This window comes from Monodon monoceros, unplaced genomic scaffold (genome assembly GCF_005190385.1).
Source record: "Monodon monoceros isolate NGI ecotype Baffin Bay Population unplaced genomic scaffold, NGI_Narwhal_1 Super_Scaffold_9, whole genome shotgun sequence".
NCBI classification, from domain to species: Eukaryota; Metazoa; Chordata; class Mammalia; order Artiodactyla; family Monodontidae; genus Monodon; species Monodon monoceros.
The window spans coordinates 21,752,989-21,775,266 of NW_021703786.1; the positions used below are offsets into that span (position 1 = coordinate 21,752,989).

At 39.6% G+C, this 22,278-nt stretch overlaps 1 protein-coding gene across 3 annotated transcripts in view; it reads left to right on the top strand.

Moving 5' to 3' along the window:
• Positions 1–22,278, top strand: part of EFCAB3 (EF-hand calcium binding domain 3) — a 37,095-nt gene that overhangs the window by 3,872 nt on the left and 10,945 nt on the right. For 2 of the 3 annotated variants that reach the window (XM_029213050.1, XM_029213052.1), the window contains 7 exons: positions 3,402–3,492; positions 6,060–6,136; positions 12,219–12,362; positions 14,065–14,136; positions 15,219–15,339; positions 19,740–19,933; positions 20,283–20,467. In XM_029213050.1, coding sequence (XP_029068883.1) covers positions 3,419–3,492; positions 6,060–6,136; positions 12,219–12,362; positions 14,065–14,136; positions 15,219–15,339; positions 19,740–19,933; positions 20,283–20,467 — 867 coding nt within the window. In that variant the 5' untranslated portion in view covers positions 3,402–3,418. Of the gene's footprint in view, positions 1–3,401; positions 3,493–6,059; positions 6,137–12,218; positions 12,363–14,064; positions 14,137–15,218; positions 15,340–19,739; positions 19,934–20,282; positions 20,468–22,278 lie in introns of those variants that run through there. The other variant, XM_029213051.1, reaches the window with a different exon arrangement.

The window sequence follows — 22,278 nt, forward strand, 5'->3', positions numbered from 1 at the left end:
GGATCAAATTTGCAATCTCTGTTTAATAACCAACCCTAGCCCAAATACCTAATCATTTTTGCTCCCATTATCTCACTTCATGCAGTCTTGAACAGTTCCTTGTCTCCTAAGCTCCCATGATTACTCTACGTGCTTTTGCTCTTCTTTCACTCTAGACTACTCTTCCCTAGGAGCTACATGCTACGTGTTAAAATTCTACTTCTCCCTACACACAAAACCTAAAACTATTAGAAGAAAACATAGGAGAAAAGCTTCATGACATTGGGTTTGGCAATGATTTCTTGGAAATGACACCAAAAGCATAGTCAACAAAGAACACAATCAACAGAGTGAAAAGGCAACTTACAGAAAGAAAACATTTGCAAATCACATATCTAATAAGGGATTAATATCCAGAATATATAAAGAACTCCCATAACTCAATAACAACAACAACAAGTGATAAAAAGACTTGACTTGGGCAATAGACTTGAATAGACATGTTTCTACAGTAGATATACAATAACCAACAAGCTTATAAAAAGACACTCAAAATCACTAATCATTAGGAAAACGCAAATCAAAACCACAATGATATATCACCTCATACCCATCAGGGTGGCTACTATCAAACAGAAAACAACAAGTATTGGTAAGGATGTGGAGAAATTAGAACTCTTATGCACTGTTGGTTGGAATGTAAAATGATGGCCACTATGGAAAACAATATTTCTTCAAAACATTAAAAACAGAATTACCATGTGATCCAGCAATTCCACTTCTGATGTATATTCAAAAGATTGAAAGCAGGGTCTTGAAGAGATATTTGTACACCAATGTGTCACAGCAACATTATTTATGACAGCCAAAAGGTGGAAGCAACCCAAGTGTCCATCAACAGATAAATAAGTGCTTTATCTTAAAATGTGGTACATATAATGCAATATTATTCATCCTTAAAAAGGAAGGAAATTCTGATACATGATACAACATGGATGAACCTTGAGGATACTATGCTAGGTGAAATATGCAAGTCACAAATACTGTATGATTCTACTTATATGAGGTTCCTAGAGTAGTCAGATTCATAGAAACAGAAAGTAGAATGGTGGTCATTAACTTCATTTTAAGTCTTGGTAGCCCCTAACATAGTAGGCCCTAATTAAATATTTGTGTAATTTGTAAATTAAACCTTCCCTTTCTTTCCTCTGTATCCCTAGCCAGAATGAAAGGTAATATAACACGTTTGGACAGACTAAGGAAAAGTCAAATTATGCACATAATAAATAAATCCCCCAGAGCAGGAATAGAAAATCTCTAGAATTGCAGCTAACAAGTGAAGCCTGAAACAACTTGGGGGGCTCAAGCTAAGCCTTTGCTGCCAGAGGTATCTGTGCTTAGCCATCATGAAGACTAGAGACACTCCTAACTTCTGTGCTTAGATGATTTAAATACCGTGAGACCTGTCAGATCTTGAAAATTTCTGATTAAAACAATCATAATACTTTCCTTAATTGCTCTTTTAAAATCACTCTTTTCGATAACACTATAGACTAAAACCTGTGAGAGTTTGATTTTTCCCTCTTTCTGGATGTAAACAATGAAATGGTTCCTAATCAGCCTTCAACCAAGGGAACTGGGTAAAATTTTTTACTTCAACAACTTTCAATTCACCAATGTTTAACATGAAAATATATTAATACAGAATTTTTTTAAAAACCTCCCCTTCCCCAAGATCCAATCAGTGTCAAAATATTCTGATTCTGTAACTCATACCCACACATACCCTGAGGGTGCCGAATGAACCACATTGAAATCACAGTTGCTCTAAAGCTGGAAGGAGCTTGTGGGTCATTCTTACCTGGACCTGAGCCTGAGAAGTGAATGAGGTCACAGTTGTGTGATGGAACAAACCCTTTATGGATTCTTGATCTGACTGAAGCCCAGAAGTTGTAAAGTAGCACCACTTAGAAGTAGGTAAATATCCAGATTTTGTAGGAATCTACAAGGAGACCTTTTTTTTTTTTTTAATCTATCATCTCAGTGAGAGATTGAAGGTAGTTTTTTTAAAGTAATGATTATTTTGAGCCATGAGGATGATTTCACAGCACCTTTCAACTGCCTACATTGTCAAGCCTCTCCGGAGTTCCCAGCTCTGTGATAGAGTTCCAGATTTTGAGCACATGTAATTGAGTTGTTTAGAAGCAACAGTTTTCCAGAGTCTGAGGTAAAGACTTAGGAAAATTGACTGAACTCTAACCAAACATTCAGAGACTTTTTCTTCATGGTTTAATAGTGTATGATTGTCTGCTGTTCCTAAGTCAGCAACCCAGTTTTCTTGTCAGTGAACTACTTCATACACTCTATATATTAAAAAGATAATTAGAGGACTTCCCTGGTGGCGCAGTGGTTAAGAACCTGCCTGCCAGTGCAGGAGACACGGGTTTGAGCCCTGGGCTGGGAAGATCCTACATGCTGCAGAGCAACTAAGCCTGTGTGCCACAACTACTGAGCCTGCGCTCTAGAGCCCGCGAGCCACAACTACTGAGCCCATGTGCCACAACTGCTTAAGCCCATGTGCTTAGAGCCCGTGCTCTGCAGCAAGAGAAGCCACCGCAATGAGAAGCCCGTTCACCGCAACAAAGAGTAGCCCCTGCTCACCGCAACTAGAGAAAGCCCGCGACCCCAATGCAGCCAAAAATACATAAATATAAATAAATAAATTTATATTAAAAAAAGATAATTAGATAAGACCAACAATAAAAGGGAGAAGCCCTACCATCCCAGCTTCTGGTCCATAGGTTCTGATTCTTAAACTATGCAGAAGTGGAAAGGAAGGACTAGGGAGTCCTTTGTGGTTAATAGTCCATTCAGGGGGATCTAAGGTAGCAAAACAGCATTATACCCCACCCCTATTCTTATTTTTTAAAAAGACCAGTGGGTTCATAAGAACTGATAGGGCAGGGGTGGACCTCCCAGAAGGAAACCCTGGGAAAATCTACTTACTACCCGGCAGCTATCCAAGATATAAACAATTAGGTAAATATTTTGCAAATGCTATAACATTTTATTCTCTGTCAATTATGAGATGAAAAGCACATTTTAAAAATAAATTTTGTCTTTAAATAACTTTTTCTACATATTTGCAGAATGCTCTACCATTTATTTTTATATAGGATCAGAATGATACTATTTGCAGGAGGAGCAATGGCAAGAAGTTTCGCTTAGAGATCTTGGGATAGTAAAGGGACCCGTCCACATGGCCTTCCAACTTTGCACATACCTCTAACTTGCATTTGCACGTATTTCCATTCCATGAGGCCCTGGACTTCAAACTCCAGGTCTCGAGCTGGGAAAGTTGTAAAAGAATATAAACAAATTAATCTGTGATTTGATCCTTAACTGTATCTTCTGAATTCCAGACAGAGTTACTGGCCACATGGCAGTTTCTGATATTAAAGCAAAACTTAAACTGAATCCTTCAACAAAAATACCCAACTTCCATGGCGAGAGGTAAGTAATGAATTTATTAATGTGATCAATATATTAACATAAAGAATTATTAAGGTGATGAATATATTAAATACTCATAAAGGCTATAATGAAACAAGTTAGAATGTTCTTCAAATATCTATTCTGTGATAAAGTTAATTATAAAACAAAACATCTGAATTGAAGATAAAGATTTTTTTATAAAAAGAAAGATATATATATATATACTTTTTGATTAGAGAAACAAAGAGTTCTTCCTATTCTCCCAAATGAGAGGCTATTTTTGTGTGAGGGGACAGAATACCCCAGAAGAAGAAGGTTGTCAGAAGGCTAAAGGAGTTGTCAGTTACACATTAAGACATTTCAAGTGCCAGTTTAAAGGAGAAAAAACTCAGAGGATCATAAACCCCTAAGCGTCAGAATATAGAGAAAGAGTATGTAGCTCAAAAATGGCCAGTAAAATGAAATCTGATAAATTAGCTATGACTAACCTTGAGCTAAAATTGGGAAGGGAGGTTTGCCTGTGACATTAACAATAGCTTTTTCTCAACCTGATAACTACAAATTCCAATAAACAGTAGCCACTAGTGACTGAAAATGAAAGCCTGATGCAAATTTTATCAGATCATAAAAAGAAAAGCCTCTCTCCTCTCTCACAATTATCCATTTCCTTTGCCACTTTGAGAGTATTTCTCCTAGTGTCCTTGACTATGCCATTCTACAGGAATATATTACGGACTTTTTTATCAGGATGTGGGTAACACAACCTTATAGCAGCCAAATCCCTTGATCTCATTGTTCCCTTACCCTTCATCACGAGCTGTCTTTTGAAGTAGTGACTTCCTTGTCACTGCAAGTAGTCAAGCAAAGACTAGATAATACCACATGTAGAGGGAATTCCTACATGAGATGAGAGGCTAGACTGGGTCCATTCCAAATCTAAAGTTCTTTGAACCTTTGAAACACTGTAAAATAAAAAATCTATTTCCCATGTTTGATCCAAGATAAGATTTGAAATTCTGCCAAGAGTATGGTTTTTTAAACGTAGCTAATAAAGAACTTGCATTGCCTGGGCTTCTACTTTCTTCTTGCTTCTTGAGAACTTCATATTTCTCCATCCACTACATCTTTTGTGTGTGTGTGTGTGATACGCGGGCCTCTCACTGTTGTGGCCTCTCCCGTTGCGGAGCACAGGCCCCGTACACGCAGGCTCAGCGGCCATGGCTTATGGGCCCAGCCGCTCCATGGCATGTGGGATCTTCCTGGACCAGGGCACGAACCCGTGTCCCCCGCATCGGCAGGTGGACTCTCAACCACTGCGCCACCAGGGAAGCCCCACTGCATCTTTTATATCATGCAAAAGAAATCTGTTTATATTTAGAAATACAACAAATATAAAATAACCAATCTGAGTAAAGCATCAAGTTGGTAATGAAAAGCAAACACTAGAAGATATCAATGATAGTAAAAGCTGAGAAAAATAAGACTAATTAGATCAAATTCAGTGTCAGAAAAATTGAGAATGGTGCATTTCACCTCCTATTTTACCAGGTCCTCTTTAAAAATGGGCTGAATCTAGTAGACACTGTAGAGGATACTAAATTCATAAACTATAATTTTTTTATTTAACTACCATGTTTAGTATTTCTTATAGTTTTACTTTTTTAATTGCTTCTTGTAAAAGCACAAAAACTAAGAGATGACATATTTCTTAAAACTTTTAGTTCTACTAGTATCAAAACTAAATGTATTTTAAATAAAATTAATCCATAAAATTATGATTATTATAAATTTACTATTAAATTACCATATTATAAGTAAACCCAGTTTTGCATAATACATTTTTATGTTCCTAAACTAATAAATTGCTGCAGATATATACAAAATATCCCCAAAGTATTAATATTTTCCTCTTTTTCCAGATTTTATTTTCCTGAGGAAATAAAAGGTCACCTAGGGTTCCAAACTTTCCAGAACTTTTCTCTCTTGATGAGAGATAGATAGATACGGTTGATATAGAGACATCGAGACAGAGAGAGAGAGAGAGGGAGAAAGAAAGAGATCGATTTACCGCTCTCGCTCTCTCATATGCTGGTAAAAATACAATTTGGCAAAGTTGTAAAATAAATGTGAATACAAAATTTCATTGTAAGTATATTCACCATAAGATTATTTAAATTAGTTAAAAGTTTGAAACAACTTATATTTCTAACAATAGGAATAGTGTGAGGCTTATATTCTTCAACTTTGGCAACAAATAAACATGGATTTGAATCCCAGGGCTTCCAGTTATTAGCTGTGTGACTCAGGACAAGTTATTTAATCCCTCTGAGCCTCAGTTTCCTCTTTTGTAAAATAGGAGAAATCAGATTTTTTAAGGGGGTAAGGTTGATGGGCAAGTATAGGGGAGAGGTGGACCTCAGTGGCCAACATCACTGTCCATCCTGTAGCTATTGGCAATTGACAGTAACAGGGCCCTTAGGTGGTGTGACTCTGGATATATTTTGATGCTTACAGTCACTCCAGTCAGCAGAAACTGATGAAGGGAACTAATATTTGCTGGTTTCAATAAATATCTCTTTTCTCAGGGATAAAGATTTACCAGGACCTCTGCCAAGCCAATTACAGCACAAAGAAAGGAAGTTAAGCCCTTCACAAATGCGAGGTAATGAGACCCATCCCAAAATAAAAGCATAAACAAAAGCCCCTTAATATATCTTAGCATTTTTTTTTCTCTAAGGGAGATCTGGGATTTCAAAGGTTGTCTACAGTACTCTGTTATTTAAAAACAAAAAATATCTATATTTTATGATACAATGTCTAATTTGTGGGAAGGAAGGTGGATTACTTTTTTTAGTATTTATTTATTTTTTGGCTGTGCCAAGTCTTAGTTGCAGCACGTGGGATCTTCATTGTGGCAGGCGGGATCTTTAGTTGCAGCATGTGGGATCTTTAGTTGTGGCATGCAGACTTCTTAGTTGCAGCATGCGGACTTCTTAGTTGCAGAATGAGGACTCTTAGTTGCCACATGCATGCAGGAACTAGTTCCCCGACCAGGGATCGAACCTGGGCCCCCTGCATTGGGACCGTGGAGTCTTACCCACTGGACTACCAGGCAAGTCCTGGGGGATTACTTTCAAATAGGCATCTTCAAGAATTTAGACAGTCCTGGCCAAATATTTTTATTCCAAGGAGAACTTGTGGTGTGGAGAAGAAAAAATACAAGGTCAAATAGAAATTAAGTAGCAAAGCAGTATCAACACAACTAAAGTCTCAGGATTTATCATAGAAAAAAATTATAATGATAAAATGAGCTACCCTCACTACAGTTCATTCATCCAAACAACAAATACTTACTTAAAGCCAACAGTGTACTAGGCAAAACACAGGTCAGACATGTTCCCTGCCCTAATAGGAAGTCTTACAGGGAAGACAGTTAAACCATGAATTTGTTGATTGAACCATTTAAATTACAACATGACACAAGTTATGATAGGGAAAGTATAGAGTTAAAGGAGCATAAAAGAAAGTGTCCTAACTTAGTCTCAGTAAGGATAGGAGGGAATTCCCAGCGAAAGCTGAATAATGAGTAAATCAGACAAAGAGCACAGAAGGGAGTGTTCTGGGTAGAAAGAGTGGAATCTGCAAAGGCCCAGAGAAAAGGGAAAACATGACACACTAGAAAAACTAAAAAAAAAAAAAAAAATCAAGCATGGCTGTGTTTGGGTTCTGAGAAGGTTAATGCTTCACCCCTCCAAGTTTGGAACCAACTAAGACATTCCTCCAAGAGACAGGAATCAAAAAAACACCTTTATTGCTGGGAAAGCTGGTTTGGGAAACACAAAAGATCGTCAGAATCAGAACTTCATTTTTCACTGTAAAACTGAACTAAATGCCTTAATAGTAACAGTTTATGGCTTTATACAACTTCAAGGTTTCTGAAGTACATTAATATACATTGGTGCTTTAAGGGTACCCACTATTTGTTTTAATCAGGTATTGTTATACATACAGACATAGAAACAACTGTCCTGGAAGAAGTATTTTATTCTCAGAGATCCCTAAAAGTAAGAGACACAGCACACCATGAAGAGGGAAGCAACAGAGTCAGTCAAAAGGCAAAGGGTAGAGGGAAGTGGGCAAGAGCCTTAGTTTGGTTTCTGCAGGAAGGAATAGACAAGACAGGATAAGCAGGTTTAGGATTGGCTGGGTAAACCATTTCAGTGAGCTCTGGGTTTCAGGGCTGTCCCTAGTTGTCTGATACCTGGCCCTGCAGTGATTAGGACAGAGGAACAGTAGCCCAGAGTTTAAGGGCCTAAGAAAGTTGGTGACTGGGGATACGGTCTCTGGATTGGTTGGTTTGTATATATATGAAGAACATACTCACAGGCAAGTCTTTTACTGTCGCTAGGAACTGGCTAGTTATGGGAGGGGCAGGCCCTCCAGGATTAGCAAGGCCCCAGATATCAAAGCATCAAATACAGAAACTAGAAAATGTGGTTGTCGTGAGGATTAAGCACTATGACAGGTTAATTTGTTCATTTTACAAATATTCATTGAACACCTCCAAATCCCCAACATCTGCTACCATCCTCACTCTCAATTGATATCCTTGCTTCCTACCCCTTTATAATCGGAGAATTCTGATTCTGCAATCAGAATAGAACTTCCGCAGACTCCCACTTCCATATCTACCCCCACCAGCATCTGTACCCACAAACTCTGCCCTCCTCCCTCTTCCACAAATGAACTTTATACTTTTATCTAAAGTCAATCCTTCCATTGTGGACTAGATCACATCTCCTCTCTCAAATTCAAAGATACGACCAAAGAAACTGTGCCCCCCTCTCCAACACCAATTTTTTTCACTCTCTAGTATATCATTCCTGATCAAGCTCAGTCCTTGATCCTCTTCTCTTCTTCATCCCACTCACACATGTGGTGATCTCATCTAGTCTTAGGCTTTAAATACCTATATGCCAACAATTCCCAAATGTATATGTCCAGCCAGGTCTCTCTCCCCAGCTCCAGGCTCATATCTAACTGCCTACCTGACATCTCCAATTGTATGTCTAATAGACACCTCAAACTCAACATGTCAAAAACTGAACTCCTCGGAAATTCCCTGGCCGTCCAGTGGTTAGGACTCCATGCTGCCACTGCCGGGGGCCCAGGTTCAGGGAACTAAGATTCTGCAAGCCACATGGCATGGCCAAAAAAAAAAAACAAAAACAACTGAACTCCTGATATGTTCCTCTTACTCTTTTTTTTTTTTTGTAGTAAAATATACATAACATAAAAATTACAATTTTAAACATTTTTAAGAGTTCACACAAATCAGTGGCATTAAATATGTTCACAATGTCCTCTAACCATCACTACCATCCACCTCCAGAACTTTTTCATCATCCCAAACTGAACCTCCAGACCCATTAACCAGTAACTCCCCATCCTCCCCTCCCCTCAGCCTCTTACTTTTAAACTTTGACCTACCCCTAGCCTTCCCCATCTCAGATAATGATATTTCATCCTTCCACTTGTTCTGGAAAAACTCTGGAGTCATCCTTGACTCTTTGTTCTCACCCTACCTCTAAATCCATCAGGAGGGACTTCTCTAGTGGCACACTGGTTAACAATCTGCCTGCCAACACAGGGGACACGGGTTTGAGCCCTGGTCAGGGAAGATCCCACATGCTGTGGAGCAGCTAAGCCCGTGTGCCACAACTACTGAGACTGCGCTCTAGAGCCCGCAAGCCACAACTACTGAGCCCGCATGCCACAATTACTGAAGCCCACGTGCCTAGAGCCCGTGCTCCACAGCAAGAGAAGCCACCAGAATGAGAAGCCCGCGCGCCACAACGAAGAGTAGCCCCTACTCGCGGCAACTAGAGAAAGCCTGCGTGCAGCAACAAAGACCCAATGCAGCCAAAAATATAAATAAATAAATAAATAAATAAATGAAGAAATGTGTATTTTAAAAAATAAATAAATAAAATAAATCCATCAGGAAATCTCATTGGCTCTACCTTTAAAATATATCGAGATTTATACCACCTCTACTGCTACAACCCTGGTCTAAAGCACTGTTATTGCTCACCCACAATAGCCTCCTACCTGAGGCTAGTCTCCCTGCTTCTACCCAAATCCTTACAAAAGTCTGTTCTAACAATAGCCACAGTGATCCTGTTAAAGTATACATCAGGTCGGGGAGAGGGAGGTGCTGACCTATGTAACTCTGAAAACGACATTTTGACTAGAAACTATAAGACTGAACACAAAAGGAGCTATACATAAACAACACACAATATACTCTAATTAGTAAAGTTGTTTCTCATAGGGGTATACATTAACAATCCTGAAACTGTTGTACATGTATACGACAATTGAATAAATAAGTGACTCAATGGTGGATGGTGGGAGCCAGGTTTCTCTCTGTTGGAGTAGGAAGTTTCAGACAAACAAGGGGAGAAGGCTAAAGTGAAGCAGTGGAACTGGATTAGAGTGAGACATTAGTGTGAACTCATGTTTAACTTAATGGATGCAGATGGATAGATCAAGAAATAATATGATATGTGTGTATACATGGGTTAGTATATGTGCATATATTTCCTAGCTCTGTTTGCTGAGAGGACTTAAAATCACTGACACCCCCATAGCAACAAGCATACCCAGCACCCAAATCTTGACTTCCAATGTCAGTCTCCTATCAAAGAATCAGAGTTCCTTGGATAAATGGCTGATTCTAGGGCTTTGGCAGAGAATATACAAAATGAACCTGAAATATCTTGCAGTGCCAGAAAGTAAGGAGATGCTCAAAATACAAAAGGAAAAGAGCATGTCAAGGAGATACAGAAATGAACCTGAAAGAGCTCACAACAGCCAAAGCTGGAACAGTTTGAACAACAAAAATAAATAGAATAGTATTGGATTATAACTCAAAGTATAAAATAAATATCGTTAAGCCCCTAGTGATAGAAATAAATGATTGAATTTTTTTTTTTCGCTGTGTTGTGTCTTCGTTGCTGCACGTGGGCTTTCTCCAGTTGCATCAAGCAGGGTCTACTCTTGGTTGTGGTGCGCGGGCTTTTCATTACGGTGGCTTCTCTTGTTGTGGAGCTTGGGCTGTAGGCACACGGGCTTCAGTAGTTGTGGCATGTGGGCTCAGTAGTTGTGGTGCACGGGCTTAGCTGCTCCGTGGCATGTGGGATCTTCCTGGACCAGGGCTCTAACCCGTGTGCCCTGCATTGGCAGGCGGATTCTTAACCACTGCGCCACCAGGGAAGTCCCATGATTGAATTTTTTAAATGAAGAAGAGACAAACTTCTCTTACAAGAGAATTCCAAATAATGTATGTAGATATTACCTCTTCCAGGAGGTAGAGCTTAATTCCCCATTCCCCTGAGCCCTCTGTCCCTTGAGTCTGGACTACCCTTAGTAACTTGCTTCCAAAGAGTAGAATATGAAAAAGAAAGGAAGGAAGTTTACAGTGGAAAAATCTGACGAACACTACCTCAGCCAGTTAATCAAGGTTGCCATCACCAGTGATAAGTCATGTTGATAGCCTTAATAAATGATGATAACACCACTTCAGTTCCGTGGTCTTCCTCCCCAAAACCCATAATCTCAGGCTAACCATGAGAAGAACATCAGAAAAACCCAAATTGAAGGACTTCTACAAAGTACCTGAACAACACTCCTCAAAACTGACAAGGTTGGGGCTTCCCTGGTGGCGCAGTGGTTGAGAGTCCGCCTGCCGATGCAGGGGACACGGGTTCGTGCCCCGGTCCGGGAAGATCCCACGTGCCGCGGAGCGGCTGGGCCCGTGAGCCATGGCCGCTGAGCCTGCGCGTCCGGAGTCTGTGCTCCACAACGGGAGAGGCCACAGCGGTGAGAGGCCTGTATACCGCAAAAAAAAAAAAAAAAAACTGACAAGGTTGGACTTCCCTGCTGGCGCAGTGGCTAAGAATCCTCCTACCAATGCAGGGAACACAGGTTAGAGCCCTGGTCCGGGAAGATCCCACATGCCACGGAGCAACTAAGCCCGCGAGCCATAACTACTGAGCCTGTGCGCCACTACTACTGAAGCCCACGCGCCTAGAGCCCGTGCTCCGCAACAAGAGAAGCTACCACAATGAGAAGCCCGCGCACCTCAAGGAAGAGTAGCCCCCGATGGCTGCAACTAGAGAAAGCACATGCGCAGCAACGAAGACTCAACCCAGCCAAAAAAACGAAAAACAAACAAACAAAAAAACAAAAACACTTCCTTGCTGGCTGTCAGCCAGGAGCCTCTCTCAGACCTTTAAGGCTGCCTGCATTCCACATCACATGCCCTCTCCATCTTCAAACCAGCAACAATGAGTCAAGTCCTTCTCCTGCTTTGAATCTCTCACTTCATCTGTCACATCTCTCTTGCTTCATAAGGGACCCATTCAGATAATCCAGGGTAATCTACCTTAATGACATCTGCAAAATCCCTTTTGTCATGTAAAGTAATACATTCACAGGTTCCAGGAATTAGGGTATGAACATCTTTCAAGAGCCATTTTGCCTACATATTTGCTTTTCCACCAATTAGTTTATTCTAGTTCAAATCTCATGGAAGGACACTGTCCTTTACAAGAAATGTCTACTAAATACCCAAATTTCTCTAGTTTTTCAGAACATGACCTCCAATCAATGGTAATATCTCTTCTAGTTCCATAAGAATATGTATTTATTCCTGTCCTAACCTAATTCCATTTCCCCAGCCTTCCAAGATGCCTACAACTTCTTTAACAAGGATAAAACTGGCTGTATTGATTTACATGGAATGATGCGCACTTTAGCTAAGTTGGGAGTGAATCTAACCAAGCATGATGTCTGTAATGAACTAAGATGTGCTGATATTGATCGTGAGTACTTTGACTTGTCATTATTTTTTTCATAAAAAATTTTTATAAATATATATTTTTTCTCAGACTACATAAACATGAGAAGTAAACCTCATTCATTTGCCAAAAGCACATATATGTGTTTCTCTTTAAAGTTATTGGTGTACAAGTTATGAAATCAAATTAATGCTACAAAATGGGCTAGTCTTTGAAAAAGCCTGTGTGGAAATGAAAAGTGACTGTCGTATTTAATATCAAATTCAGAGTACTTGTCCTAATGTACATTTTGGAGGGTGCCTTGAAATAACAGATACAAAGGCATTGGCAATTTCAAAAATTACCTGTTACTATTACCCAAAAACTGGCTTCACCTCTTGGTGGGTGTTGACGCAAAAGACACAACCAAGCCAAAGAGCAGAAGGAAGGATTTATTACTTGCAACAAGTAAGGAGAACGCTGGAGATCTTTCCCAAAGCAGTGTCTCCCCAAACAGCAAAAATAGGAAGGTTTTAAGCTAAGGGTGCATGCATATTCATGAAGGGGCTGGAGCAGAGGAGAATTCAGCATAGATTTGGGGCAAAGGTCGACAGAGTCCAGGCTCTAGTTGATTGAGGTTATGAGAGTCAGCAAAGGTCAGCAGCATCATTCCTTAGGCTCTAGGTATTCTGGTAAAGGTTGAGTGCTCAAGGGGGGTTGGATCCTGCAAAACAGCTCAGGAATGCGCTTCAGGCTAATCTCAACTTTCAAAACAGAACTGGGAGTCTTTACAACTGATATATTGTTTACAATATGGTTAAGTTATTTTCCTGGCCTGGTAATACCAGTTTGTTCTTACATTCTTTGTTCCTTTCAAATCATTAACTATGAGGCGTATTCTTCTGCAAGGACAAGCTCTGTGGCCAGGCTTAGATGACAAAATGGCTTAGGCCTGAAATGGCTTCTCTTATGTCAAGAAAGTTATGCCTAGTTTTCTTCCTCCGGGACCCACTACCCTATCTGACTACATTGCCAGGGAAATCCAAGCCCTTTGTTTCTGTTTGAATCATTTTAGTACAGATCTTCCTTCCATCATTAGAGCCCACCTATATTGAATCTTAAATGCCACAGCATTTTTATTGATATTTTTAAAGCATATAGGTAATGTTTTCTTTGAATATACTGATTTTTTTTTTTTTTTTTGCGGTACGCGGGCCTCTCACTACTGTGGCCTCTCCCGCTGCGGAGCGCAGGCTCCGGACGCGCAGGCTCAGCGGCCATGGCTCACGGGCCCAGCAGCTCCGCGGCATGTGGGATCTTCCCAGACTGGGGCACGAACCCACGTCCCCTGCATCAGCAGGCGGACTCTCAACCACTGTGCCACCAGGGAAGCCCTGAATATACTGGTTTAGTGACTAGTAGCCCAAGCTGGTATGTTGTGTGGAATATATATTCAGCACAGTACCTCATCTCACCTCTCCTCACCCACCTGCCAGAGCCCCATTCAATCAGCAGCATCCCATGTGTGTCAGTCACCATTTAATTAAAGTGTCACTTGTTTCCACTAACTCTACCCAAATTTTTATTCTTTCATTGAAACACAAACACTCTAATAGCACTCGCTATCCTTTAATTTTAGAGGAAACAGGGTAAAACTCTGGCATATTCTAATAATAGAAATATAGAGGTGGGAGTGAAGTGGGAAGGTAAATATATCCTTGTTCTGAGCTTTAGATCTCTGTTGCAGGAGATGGGAAGGTGAATTTCTCAGACTTTATAAAGGTGCTAACAGATAACAACCGCTTCCTGAAGGCTGTGGGTGAGTAGAAATATTGCTGAATAGATGGCAGATGGTTAGTTGCAATTCATGGCATTGTAAAGATTATTCATTTAGGTCTCCAATCAGGAAGGTATAGTCTGGGATGTGATTTACTTTTGTACTGCTTCTCTAAAACAAAATTTGCTAAGGAAATTGATACAGTTTTAGAATTTTAACTTAAATGCATCAAGTCCTTCTGCAGAAGACACTGCTTTTTGGACTCCAATGAGAACACTCAGGCAGTGGTGTAGAAAATTTTGGTCACCTTTTATAGTACTTTAATTCTTTACCAGTACCTGTGCTACTTTGGGAGGCACTCCTCCTACAGAAGAAAAATTGTCTTTTTAGAAAAAGAAAAATTCTCTCTCTCTCTCAGGCAAATTTGAGTATAGATAATTCACTGTTCCTGAAAAATATCTTCCTCACCCTGGTGAAGCCTCTGCCCTCAGTGTGAGGGCTGGAGAGTCTGCTGGAGGTTCGAGAGCATGTTTTCACACAAGGTTATAATGAAGTGGAGGTACTCAAATTATTGCTGTTAGTCCTCTAACGGTTTGTTTATGAGTTTAACAAGCTGCCTTGGAAAATCTAACCCTATTCATATCATGTCTTCTAGGATAAATGCATTCCAAATTCCAAATATTGTATACATTTTTGAAAAATACATCCTTTCATAAACTATGAACTGTTTTAGTATAAACAGAAGTTACTCTTTCAAGTATCACTATAGTAACAAGGGTTTGCCTGCACACCAGAAGTATGTATATCAACAATTCCTTTACATAGAAGAACAGAACAATAGTCTTTAACACATAATTCATGTTTATGTTAAATGTATTACTGTATTTACTTAGAAGTCACTGAACTAAAAGTATTTCATTTAAAATTCCATGATTATTTTGTCTGTTCAGTAATCAAAATGACCTTTTTACCAAATAGAACAGACTTCGAATGTTTTTCTATAATTCTCTAGTTCTTGACTTGGTATTAATACTGTATATACAGTAAAACAACTGTAACTTTAATCCTTTTTATGATAGATTGTTTTTCAGAAGGCATTTTGAATTTTTTTTTTCCCTCCATAGTTCCAGAAACGGAGAGCTGTTTAGATTTAGCTGGCAACCCAGGGATCCTATTGTTTGAAATCCTATCAAAGCTTGTAGAGACTTCAGCCTTACCCAGAAAGGCTCTAATGGAAATAGTAAGGTAGGTGGCAAAGAAAGAATAAAAACGACCTTCTTGGCAGCATTTATGAGGATATTAACAAGGCAGCCACCTCTCCCAAACATCCTACTCCACGGATCTGCTCCAAAACGAAGGAGAAGGTGTATAGGCAAATAAATAGTCATGTGCCACAATAAGACAGCCAAAAGTTCAGCTTCTTCTACCCTAGGCTAGAGAATCCCAGAGGAACGAGACTTTTCCAGGAATGATTTTGGGTGAGCTTGGAAATCTAGTTTGAATACAAGATACTCCCATTCACACTGGATCTACCAGGGGCTGTCAAAAGGTCCTTTGGGATGAGGTACAGCAATTTCATACTTCCCAAAGTAGTCTTTGGACTGGACCAGAGCCAGAATTAGACTTGAGAATAGAGGATAAGGAAACATTCTCACACCCAAATGTGTTTATTCCAGCAAATATCACTAAAGATACATTTCCTCAATCTATGTCTATCATTGTATTACAAAAATTAAATGTTTCTGTTATCAATCTTTTCAGCTCTTACTCTCTCAAAGCATTCTACTATCCCACTTAGAGAGACTTAAAAATACAGAATGCCACCAACAATGTAAAATATCCTTCCGCTGCTCAACAGGTAATCTCTTTATACTATCCTACACCTCGGTCAGATGTGGAACAGAGGGTGCACAGCATTCTACATTTCATTCCAAGTCAAATACATTTATTAAATGCCTGCTGTTGGTACACAAATTTGGCACATTCCTTAACCATTCAGCCTCAGTTTCCTCATCTATAAAATGAGAATAATAATACCCATAACACAATTACAGGGAAATTGTGAGGAGATGTGATAATGCAGGTAAAGTGCTCAGCAAATCATAAGAGCTCAATAAATGTTAGCTATTATTATTATGTGAAAGTAACTAGAATAAGCATAGAATACACACGTTATTTATTTTAATCCTCACCTACTGATATGCCCTATCATCCCCACTTTACAGATTAAAAAAGCTAAAGCACAAGTCAGTTAAGTAACCTGCCCAAAGGGGTAGGAGTGCCTAGATTTTAGCACAAACTGTCTGGTTCCAGAAACCATGCTCTTTTCCACCTCCTTGTATTGCGGCTTATATCCAGTAAGTGCTCAGGAAATGTTAGCAGATGTTGGTGTTTTTATTGTTATTATGGTTGTGGTAGTTACTTATCATATACCTGGTTCCTAAGGAGATCAGAAGTATTTAATAGGTGGCATTTGCATTTAAGGAGCTTAAAATATAAATGGAAAGAAGGGACTTCCCTGGTGGTACAGTGGTTAAGGATCCTCCTGCCAATGCAGGGGACAGGGGTTCGATCCCTGGTCCAGGAAGATCCCACATGCTGCGGAGCAGCAAAGCCCGTGAGCCACAACTACTGAGCCTGCACTCTAGAGCCCACAAGCCGCAACTACTGAAGCCCGCATACCTAGAGCCTGTGCTCCACAAAAAGAGAAGCCACCACAATGAGAAGCCCGTGCATCACAACGAAGAGTAGCCCCCACTCTCTGCAACTAGAGAAAGCCCATATGCAGCAACAAAGACCCAATGCAGCCAAATCAATAAATAATTAATTAATTTTAAAAAATCTTCCAACAGGGGCTTCCCTGGTGGCGCAGTGGTTGAGAGTCCGCCTGCCGATGCAGGGGACACGGGTTCGTGCCCCGGTCCGGGAAGATCCCACATGCCGCGGAGCAGCTGGGCCCGTAAGCCACGGCTGCTGAGCCTGCGCGTCCGGAGCCTGTGCTCCGCAACGGGAGAGGCCACAGCACTGAGAGGCCCGCGTACCGCAAAAAAAAAAAAAAAAAAATCTTCCAACAAACAGAAGTCCAGGACTAGATGGCTTCACAGGTGAATTCTATCAAACATTTAGAGAAGGGCTAACACCCATCCTTCTCCAAAGGATCTTCAAAAAAACTGCAGAGGAAGGAACACTCCCAAACTCATTCTACAAGGCCACCATCACCCTTATACCAAAACCAGACAGAGATACTACAAAAAAAGAAAATTACAGACCAATATCACTGATGAATATAGATGCAAAAATCCTCAACAAAATACTAGCAAACAGAATCCAACAACACATTAAAAGGATCATACACCATGATCAAGTGGGATTTATCCCAGGGATGCGAGGATTCTTCAATATACGCAAATCAATCAATGTGATACACCATATTAACAAAGTGAAGAATAAAAAACATATGATCATCTCAATAGATGCAGAAAAATCTTTTGACAAAATTCAACATCCATTTATGATAAAAATTCTCCAGAAAGTGGGCATAGAGGGAACCTACCTCAACATCATAAAGGCCATATACGACAAACCCACAGCAAACATCATTCTCAATGGTGAAAAACTGAAAGCATTTCCTCTAAGATCAGGAACAAGACAAGGATGTCCACTCTTGCCACTATTATTCAACATAGTTTTGGAAGTCCTAGCGACGGCAATCAGAGAAGAAGAAGAAATAAAAGGAATACAAATTGGAAAAGAAGTAAAACTGTCACTGTTTGCAGGTAACATGATATTATACATAGAGAATCCTAAAGATGCCACCAGAAGACTACTAAGGCTGATCAATGATTTTGGTAAAGTTGCAGGATGCAAAATTAATGCACAGAAATCTCTTGCATTCCTATACACTAACAACGAAAGATCAGAAAGAGAAATTAAGGGAATAATCCCATTTACCACTGAATCAAAAAGAATAAAATACCTAGGAATAAACCTACCTAAGGAGGTAAAAGACCTGTACTCAGAAAACTATAAGACACTGATGAAAGAAATTAAAGGTGACACAAACAGATGGAGAGATATACCATGTTCTTGGATTGGAAGAATCAGTATTGTGAAAATGACTATACTACCCAAAGCAGTCTATAGATTCAATGCAATCCCTCTCAAATTACCAGTGGCATTTTTTACAGAACTAGAATAAAAATCTTAAAATTTGTATGGAGACACAAAAGACCCCGAATAGCCAAAGCAGTCTTGAGGGAAAAAAAATGGAGCTGGAGGAATCAGACTGCCTGACTTCAGACTATACTACCAAGCTACAGTAATCAAGACGATATGGTACTGGCACAAAAACAGAAATATAGGTCAATGGGACAGGATAGAAAGCCCAGAGATAAACCCACACACCTATGGTCAACGAATCTACGACAAAGGAGGCAAGGATATACAATGGAGAAAAGACAGTCTCTTCAATAAGTGGTGCTGGGATAACTGGACAGCTACATGTAAAAGAATGAAATTAGAACACTCCCTAACACCATACACAAAAATAAACTCAAAATGGCTTAAAGACCTAAACATAAGACCAGACACTATAAAACTCTTGGAGGAAAACATATTCAGAACACTCTATGACATAAATCACAGCAAGATCTTTTTTCACCCACCTCCAAGAGTAATGGAAATAAGAACAAAAATAAACAAATGGGACCTAATGAAACTTAAAAGCTTTTGAACAGCAAAGGAAACTACAAACAAGATGAAAAGACAACCCTCAGAATGGGAGAAAATATTTGCAAATGAATCAATGGACAAAGGATTAATCTCCAAAATATATAAACAGTTCATGCAGCTCAATATTAAAAAAACAAACAAACAACCCAATCCAAAAATGGGCAGAAGACCTAAATAGACGTTTTTCCAAAGAAGACATACAGATGGCCAAGAGGCACATGAAAAGATGCTCAACATCGCTAATTATTAGAGAAATGCGAATCAAAACTACAGTAAATTATCACCTCACACCGGTCAGAATGGCCATCATCAAAAAGTCTACAAACAATAAATGCTGGAGAGGGTGTGGGGAAAAAGGAACCCTCCTATACTGCTGGTGGGAATGTAAACTGATACAGCCACTATGGAGAACAGTATGGAGGTTCCTAAAGAAACTAAAAACAGAGCTACCATATGACCCAGCAGTCCCACTCCTGGGCATATATCCAGAGAAAAACATGGTTCAAGAAGATACATGCACCCCAGTGTTCATTGCAGCGCTATTTACAACAGCCAAGACATAGAAGCAACCTAACATGGATCATAATCGGTAGGTATTTTTCTAGACAAGACTGGGAAATCTTGGGAAAGAGGGAGGAAGGCAAAGCCCAGGGACTGCATATATAAAGTAATTAAGTGGCCTGTGGAAAATATCAGTAGATGTTTTATAAATGTCACAGAAACAAGCCCTCAATAAATAATATTGAATGAATATACAAATTAAAATGAATGCATTCAGCATATATAACTTGCAATTTGACTTTTTTTTCTTTCTGTCCAACACTCAGGCACTGTTTTTCAGTAGGACTATGGCACTTTTTTTCAGTAGGACTTTAGCACTTTTTAACCACCTCTGAATTACTTTTTTTTCCTAGCTATTTCCGAAGAAAATTCCAGGAAACCACCTCGGAAATGGTGTGGAGCCCTTATGCTACAGGTTATGGAAAAAGGAGATTTAAGCCAGTCATATGCACACCTCCAAGCTCAAGCACAGCCACCTTTGCTAATGCTGCCCGGATTGCAATAATGAAAGAAAAGGATTTATTTAAATTTCTTGAAGAGCTCAAGAGTAAGAGCCATTTGTCCTCTCCCCACTGTTGTAAAGGATTTATTTGTATATTACTGGTCAGAATTAAATACTAAATGCCAAGTGCTTTAAGAGTAGGGCCACAGCCTATTCTGAGTGTCTGGTCTCTGTCACACAGATATCATTTGAAAGCAAATGTACCTGAATCCCCAGACACCTGTGTGAAGCTGAAAGTCTGTGGATGCGTGGGTGGTAGGAGCAGGAGAGTGAAGAAAGGGTGGCATGGCCCCTGAGGAGATGAATAGACAAAGAGCAAAATAGGTACCACATGTATGTCTTTTATGTGAATTTCTTCTTACATTATTTGTGATACCAGTTTTTATCTTCTTAGGATGCAATCCTCCTTCAGATAGCCCATATTCAAAAATACCCATCTTTCCACTGTTTCCTAATGTGGATGGGGTGGTGATGGGAAAGCCATTCAAAGACATACAGAAATTAGAAATGCTAAGGAGAAAGGAGCCTCTGAATTTCTTTGAGAACTATTTTTTCCATAAAAAAGACTGGAAAACACAGGTGAGATTTATATTACATCATATCAGTTAAATACTTAGGTTTTCAAATTCTAACTTAACAGAACTAGTAATGTGCTTTTTAATGACAAATATTTTCAGTCATGATATTTCAAACCAGATTCCATAGCCATGTTCCTAAATTTAAAGCCCAGGTATAAATATTTCATTTAATTTCAACAAATAGTTAAACTTACTGAAAATACATAATATTATCATTCTAATCTAGTCCATTACAACATCTAATCTAATATACAATAAATGTCAATTAGAAACCAAGAAATGGAAGTTTCAGAATGAAAGTAACTGAGCTAACATGAACACTACCCCACCCAGGCTACTCACTCACCATGCCCAACCCATCACACAGACTCATGTGACCACATAAAAATACCAAATGAAATAAAGTGACATATAAAAATGCATTCAAAAGAAAAGGACCCCTTTGTTTCAGAAAGAAGAGAGAACCTAAGGCTAGAATGGTATGTTCATAAATGACCCTGTGAGTGGCTGAGCGAGAGGTGAGAGGTGAAGCCCTCATGGGGCTTCACATGGATCTGGATCCTTCATAAGGATCTAGACCCTGATGGCTAGGGGTTGGGGTTTTTGTTTTTATTTCCCAGTGGGAATGAATATTTATTTGTTTGTTTATTTATTTATTTTCATGTCTTTTTTTTTAACATCTTTATTGGAGTATAACTGGTTTACAATGGTGTGTTAGTTTCTGCTTTATAACAAAGTGAATCAGTTATACATATACATCTGTCCCCATATCTCTTTCCTCTTGCATCTCCCTCCCTCCCACCCTCCCTAAGGGGTTGGGGTTTTGATGACTGTTCAGGGTCAGGAGATATGGACCCTGTAGGTGAGCAGCTAGGACTGAAACCTCTACAAAACCAGAATCTGGATGGGCTGCCCTTTTAGTGAAAGGAGGAGTCCCCTGGCGCAACACAAACAACCACCAGTTAGAACCAGTTAGAAGACATAAGAAGATAAAATGACCTCATTTAAAATAGTAAGAGAAGAGATAAAACTCCTAGAGATTACTTAGGCAATATAAAATATCTGTATAAAGAAATGGTTAAGATGCTCCTAAAGGACCCAGAAGAAAATGTGAACAAACAGAAAGGCAGACCATGTTCTTAATTTACAATGTTTGACATCATAAAGATGTTGTTCTTTCTTGCTTGATCTATAACTTTAGTGTGATTTTTTGAATTTACCCAAAGGATTTTTATAACTAAATAATCTGGTTCATACACAAAAAATAAGAACAGTCAGAATAATCTGAAAGAAAAACTTAATGAACACAGGGGGTAACTTTACTAAATATTAAGGCATATTTAAAAGTCTCAATAATTAAAATAGTGGAGCTATTGTCAAATTAATAGATCCAAAGAACAAAGTATAAAATCCAAAAATAGATAAAAATATACAGAGAATTTTAATTTTTAAAAAATGTGACATTTCTGGAACTTCCCTGGTGGCACAGTGGTTAAGAAGCCGCCTGCCAATGCAGGGGACACAGGTTCGTGCCCTGGTCGGGGAAGATCCCACGTGCCACAGAGCAACTAAGCCCGTGCGCCATAACTACTGAGCCTGCGTTCTAGAGCCCGCGAGCCACAACTACTGAGCCTGCGTGCCACAACTACTGAAGCCCATGCGCCTAGAGCCCATGCTCCGCAACAAGAGAAGCCACCGCAATGAGAAGCCCACGCACCGCAACGAAGAATAGCCCCTGCTTGCTGGAACTAGAGGAAGCCCGTGCGCAGCAACGAAGACCCAAAGCAGCCAAAAATAAATAAATCAAATCCA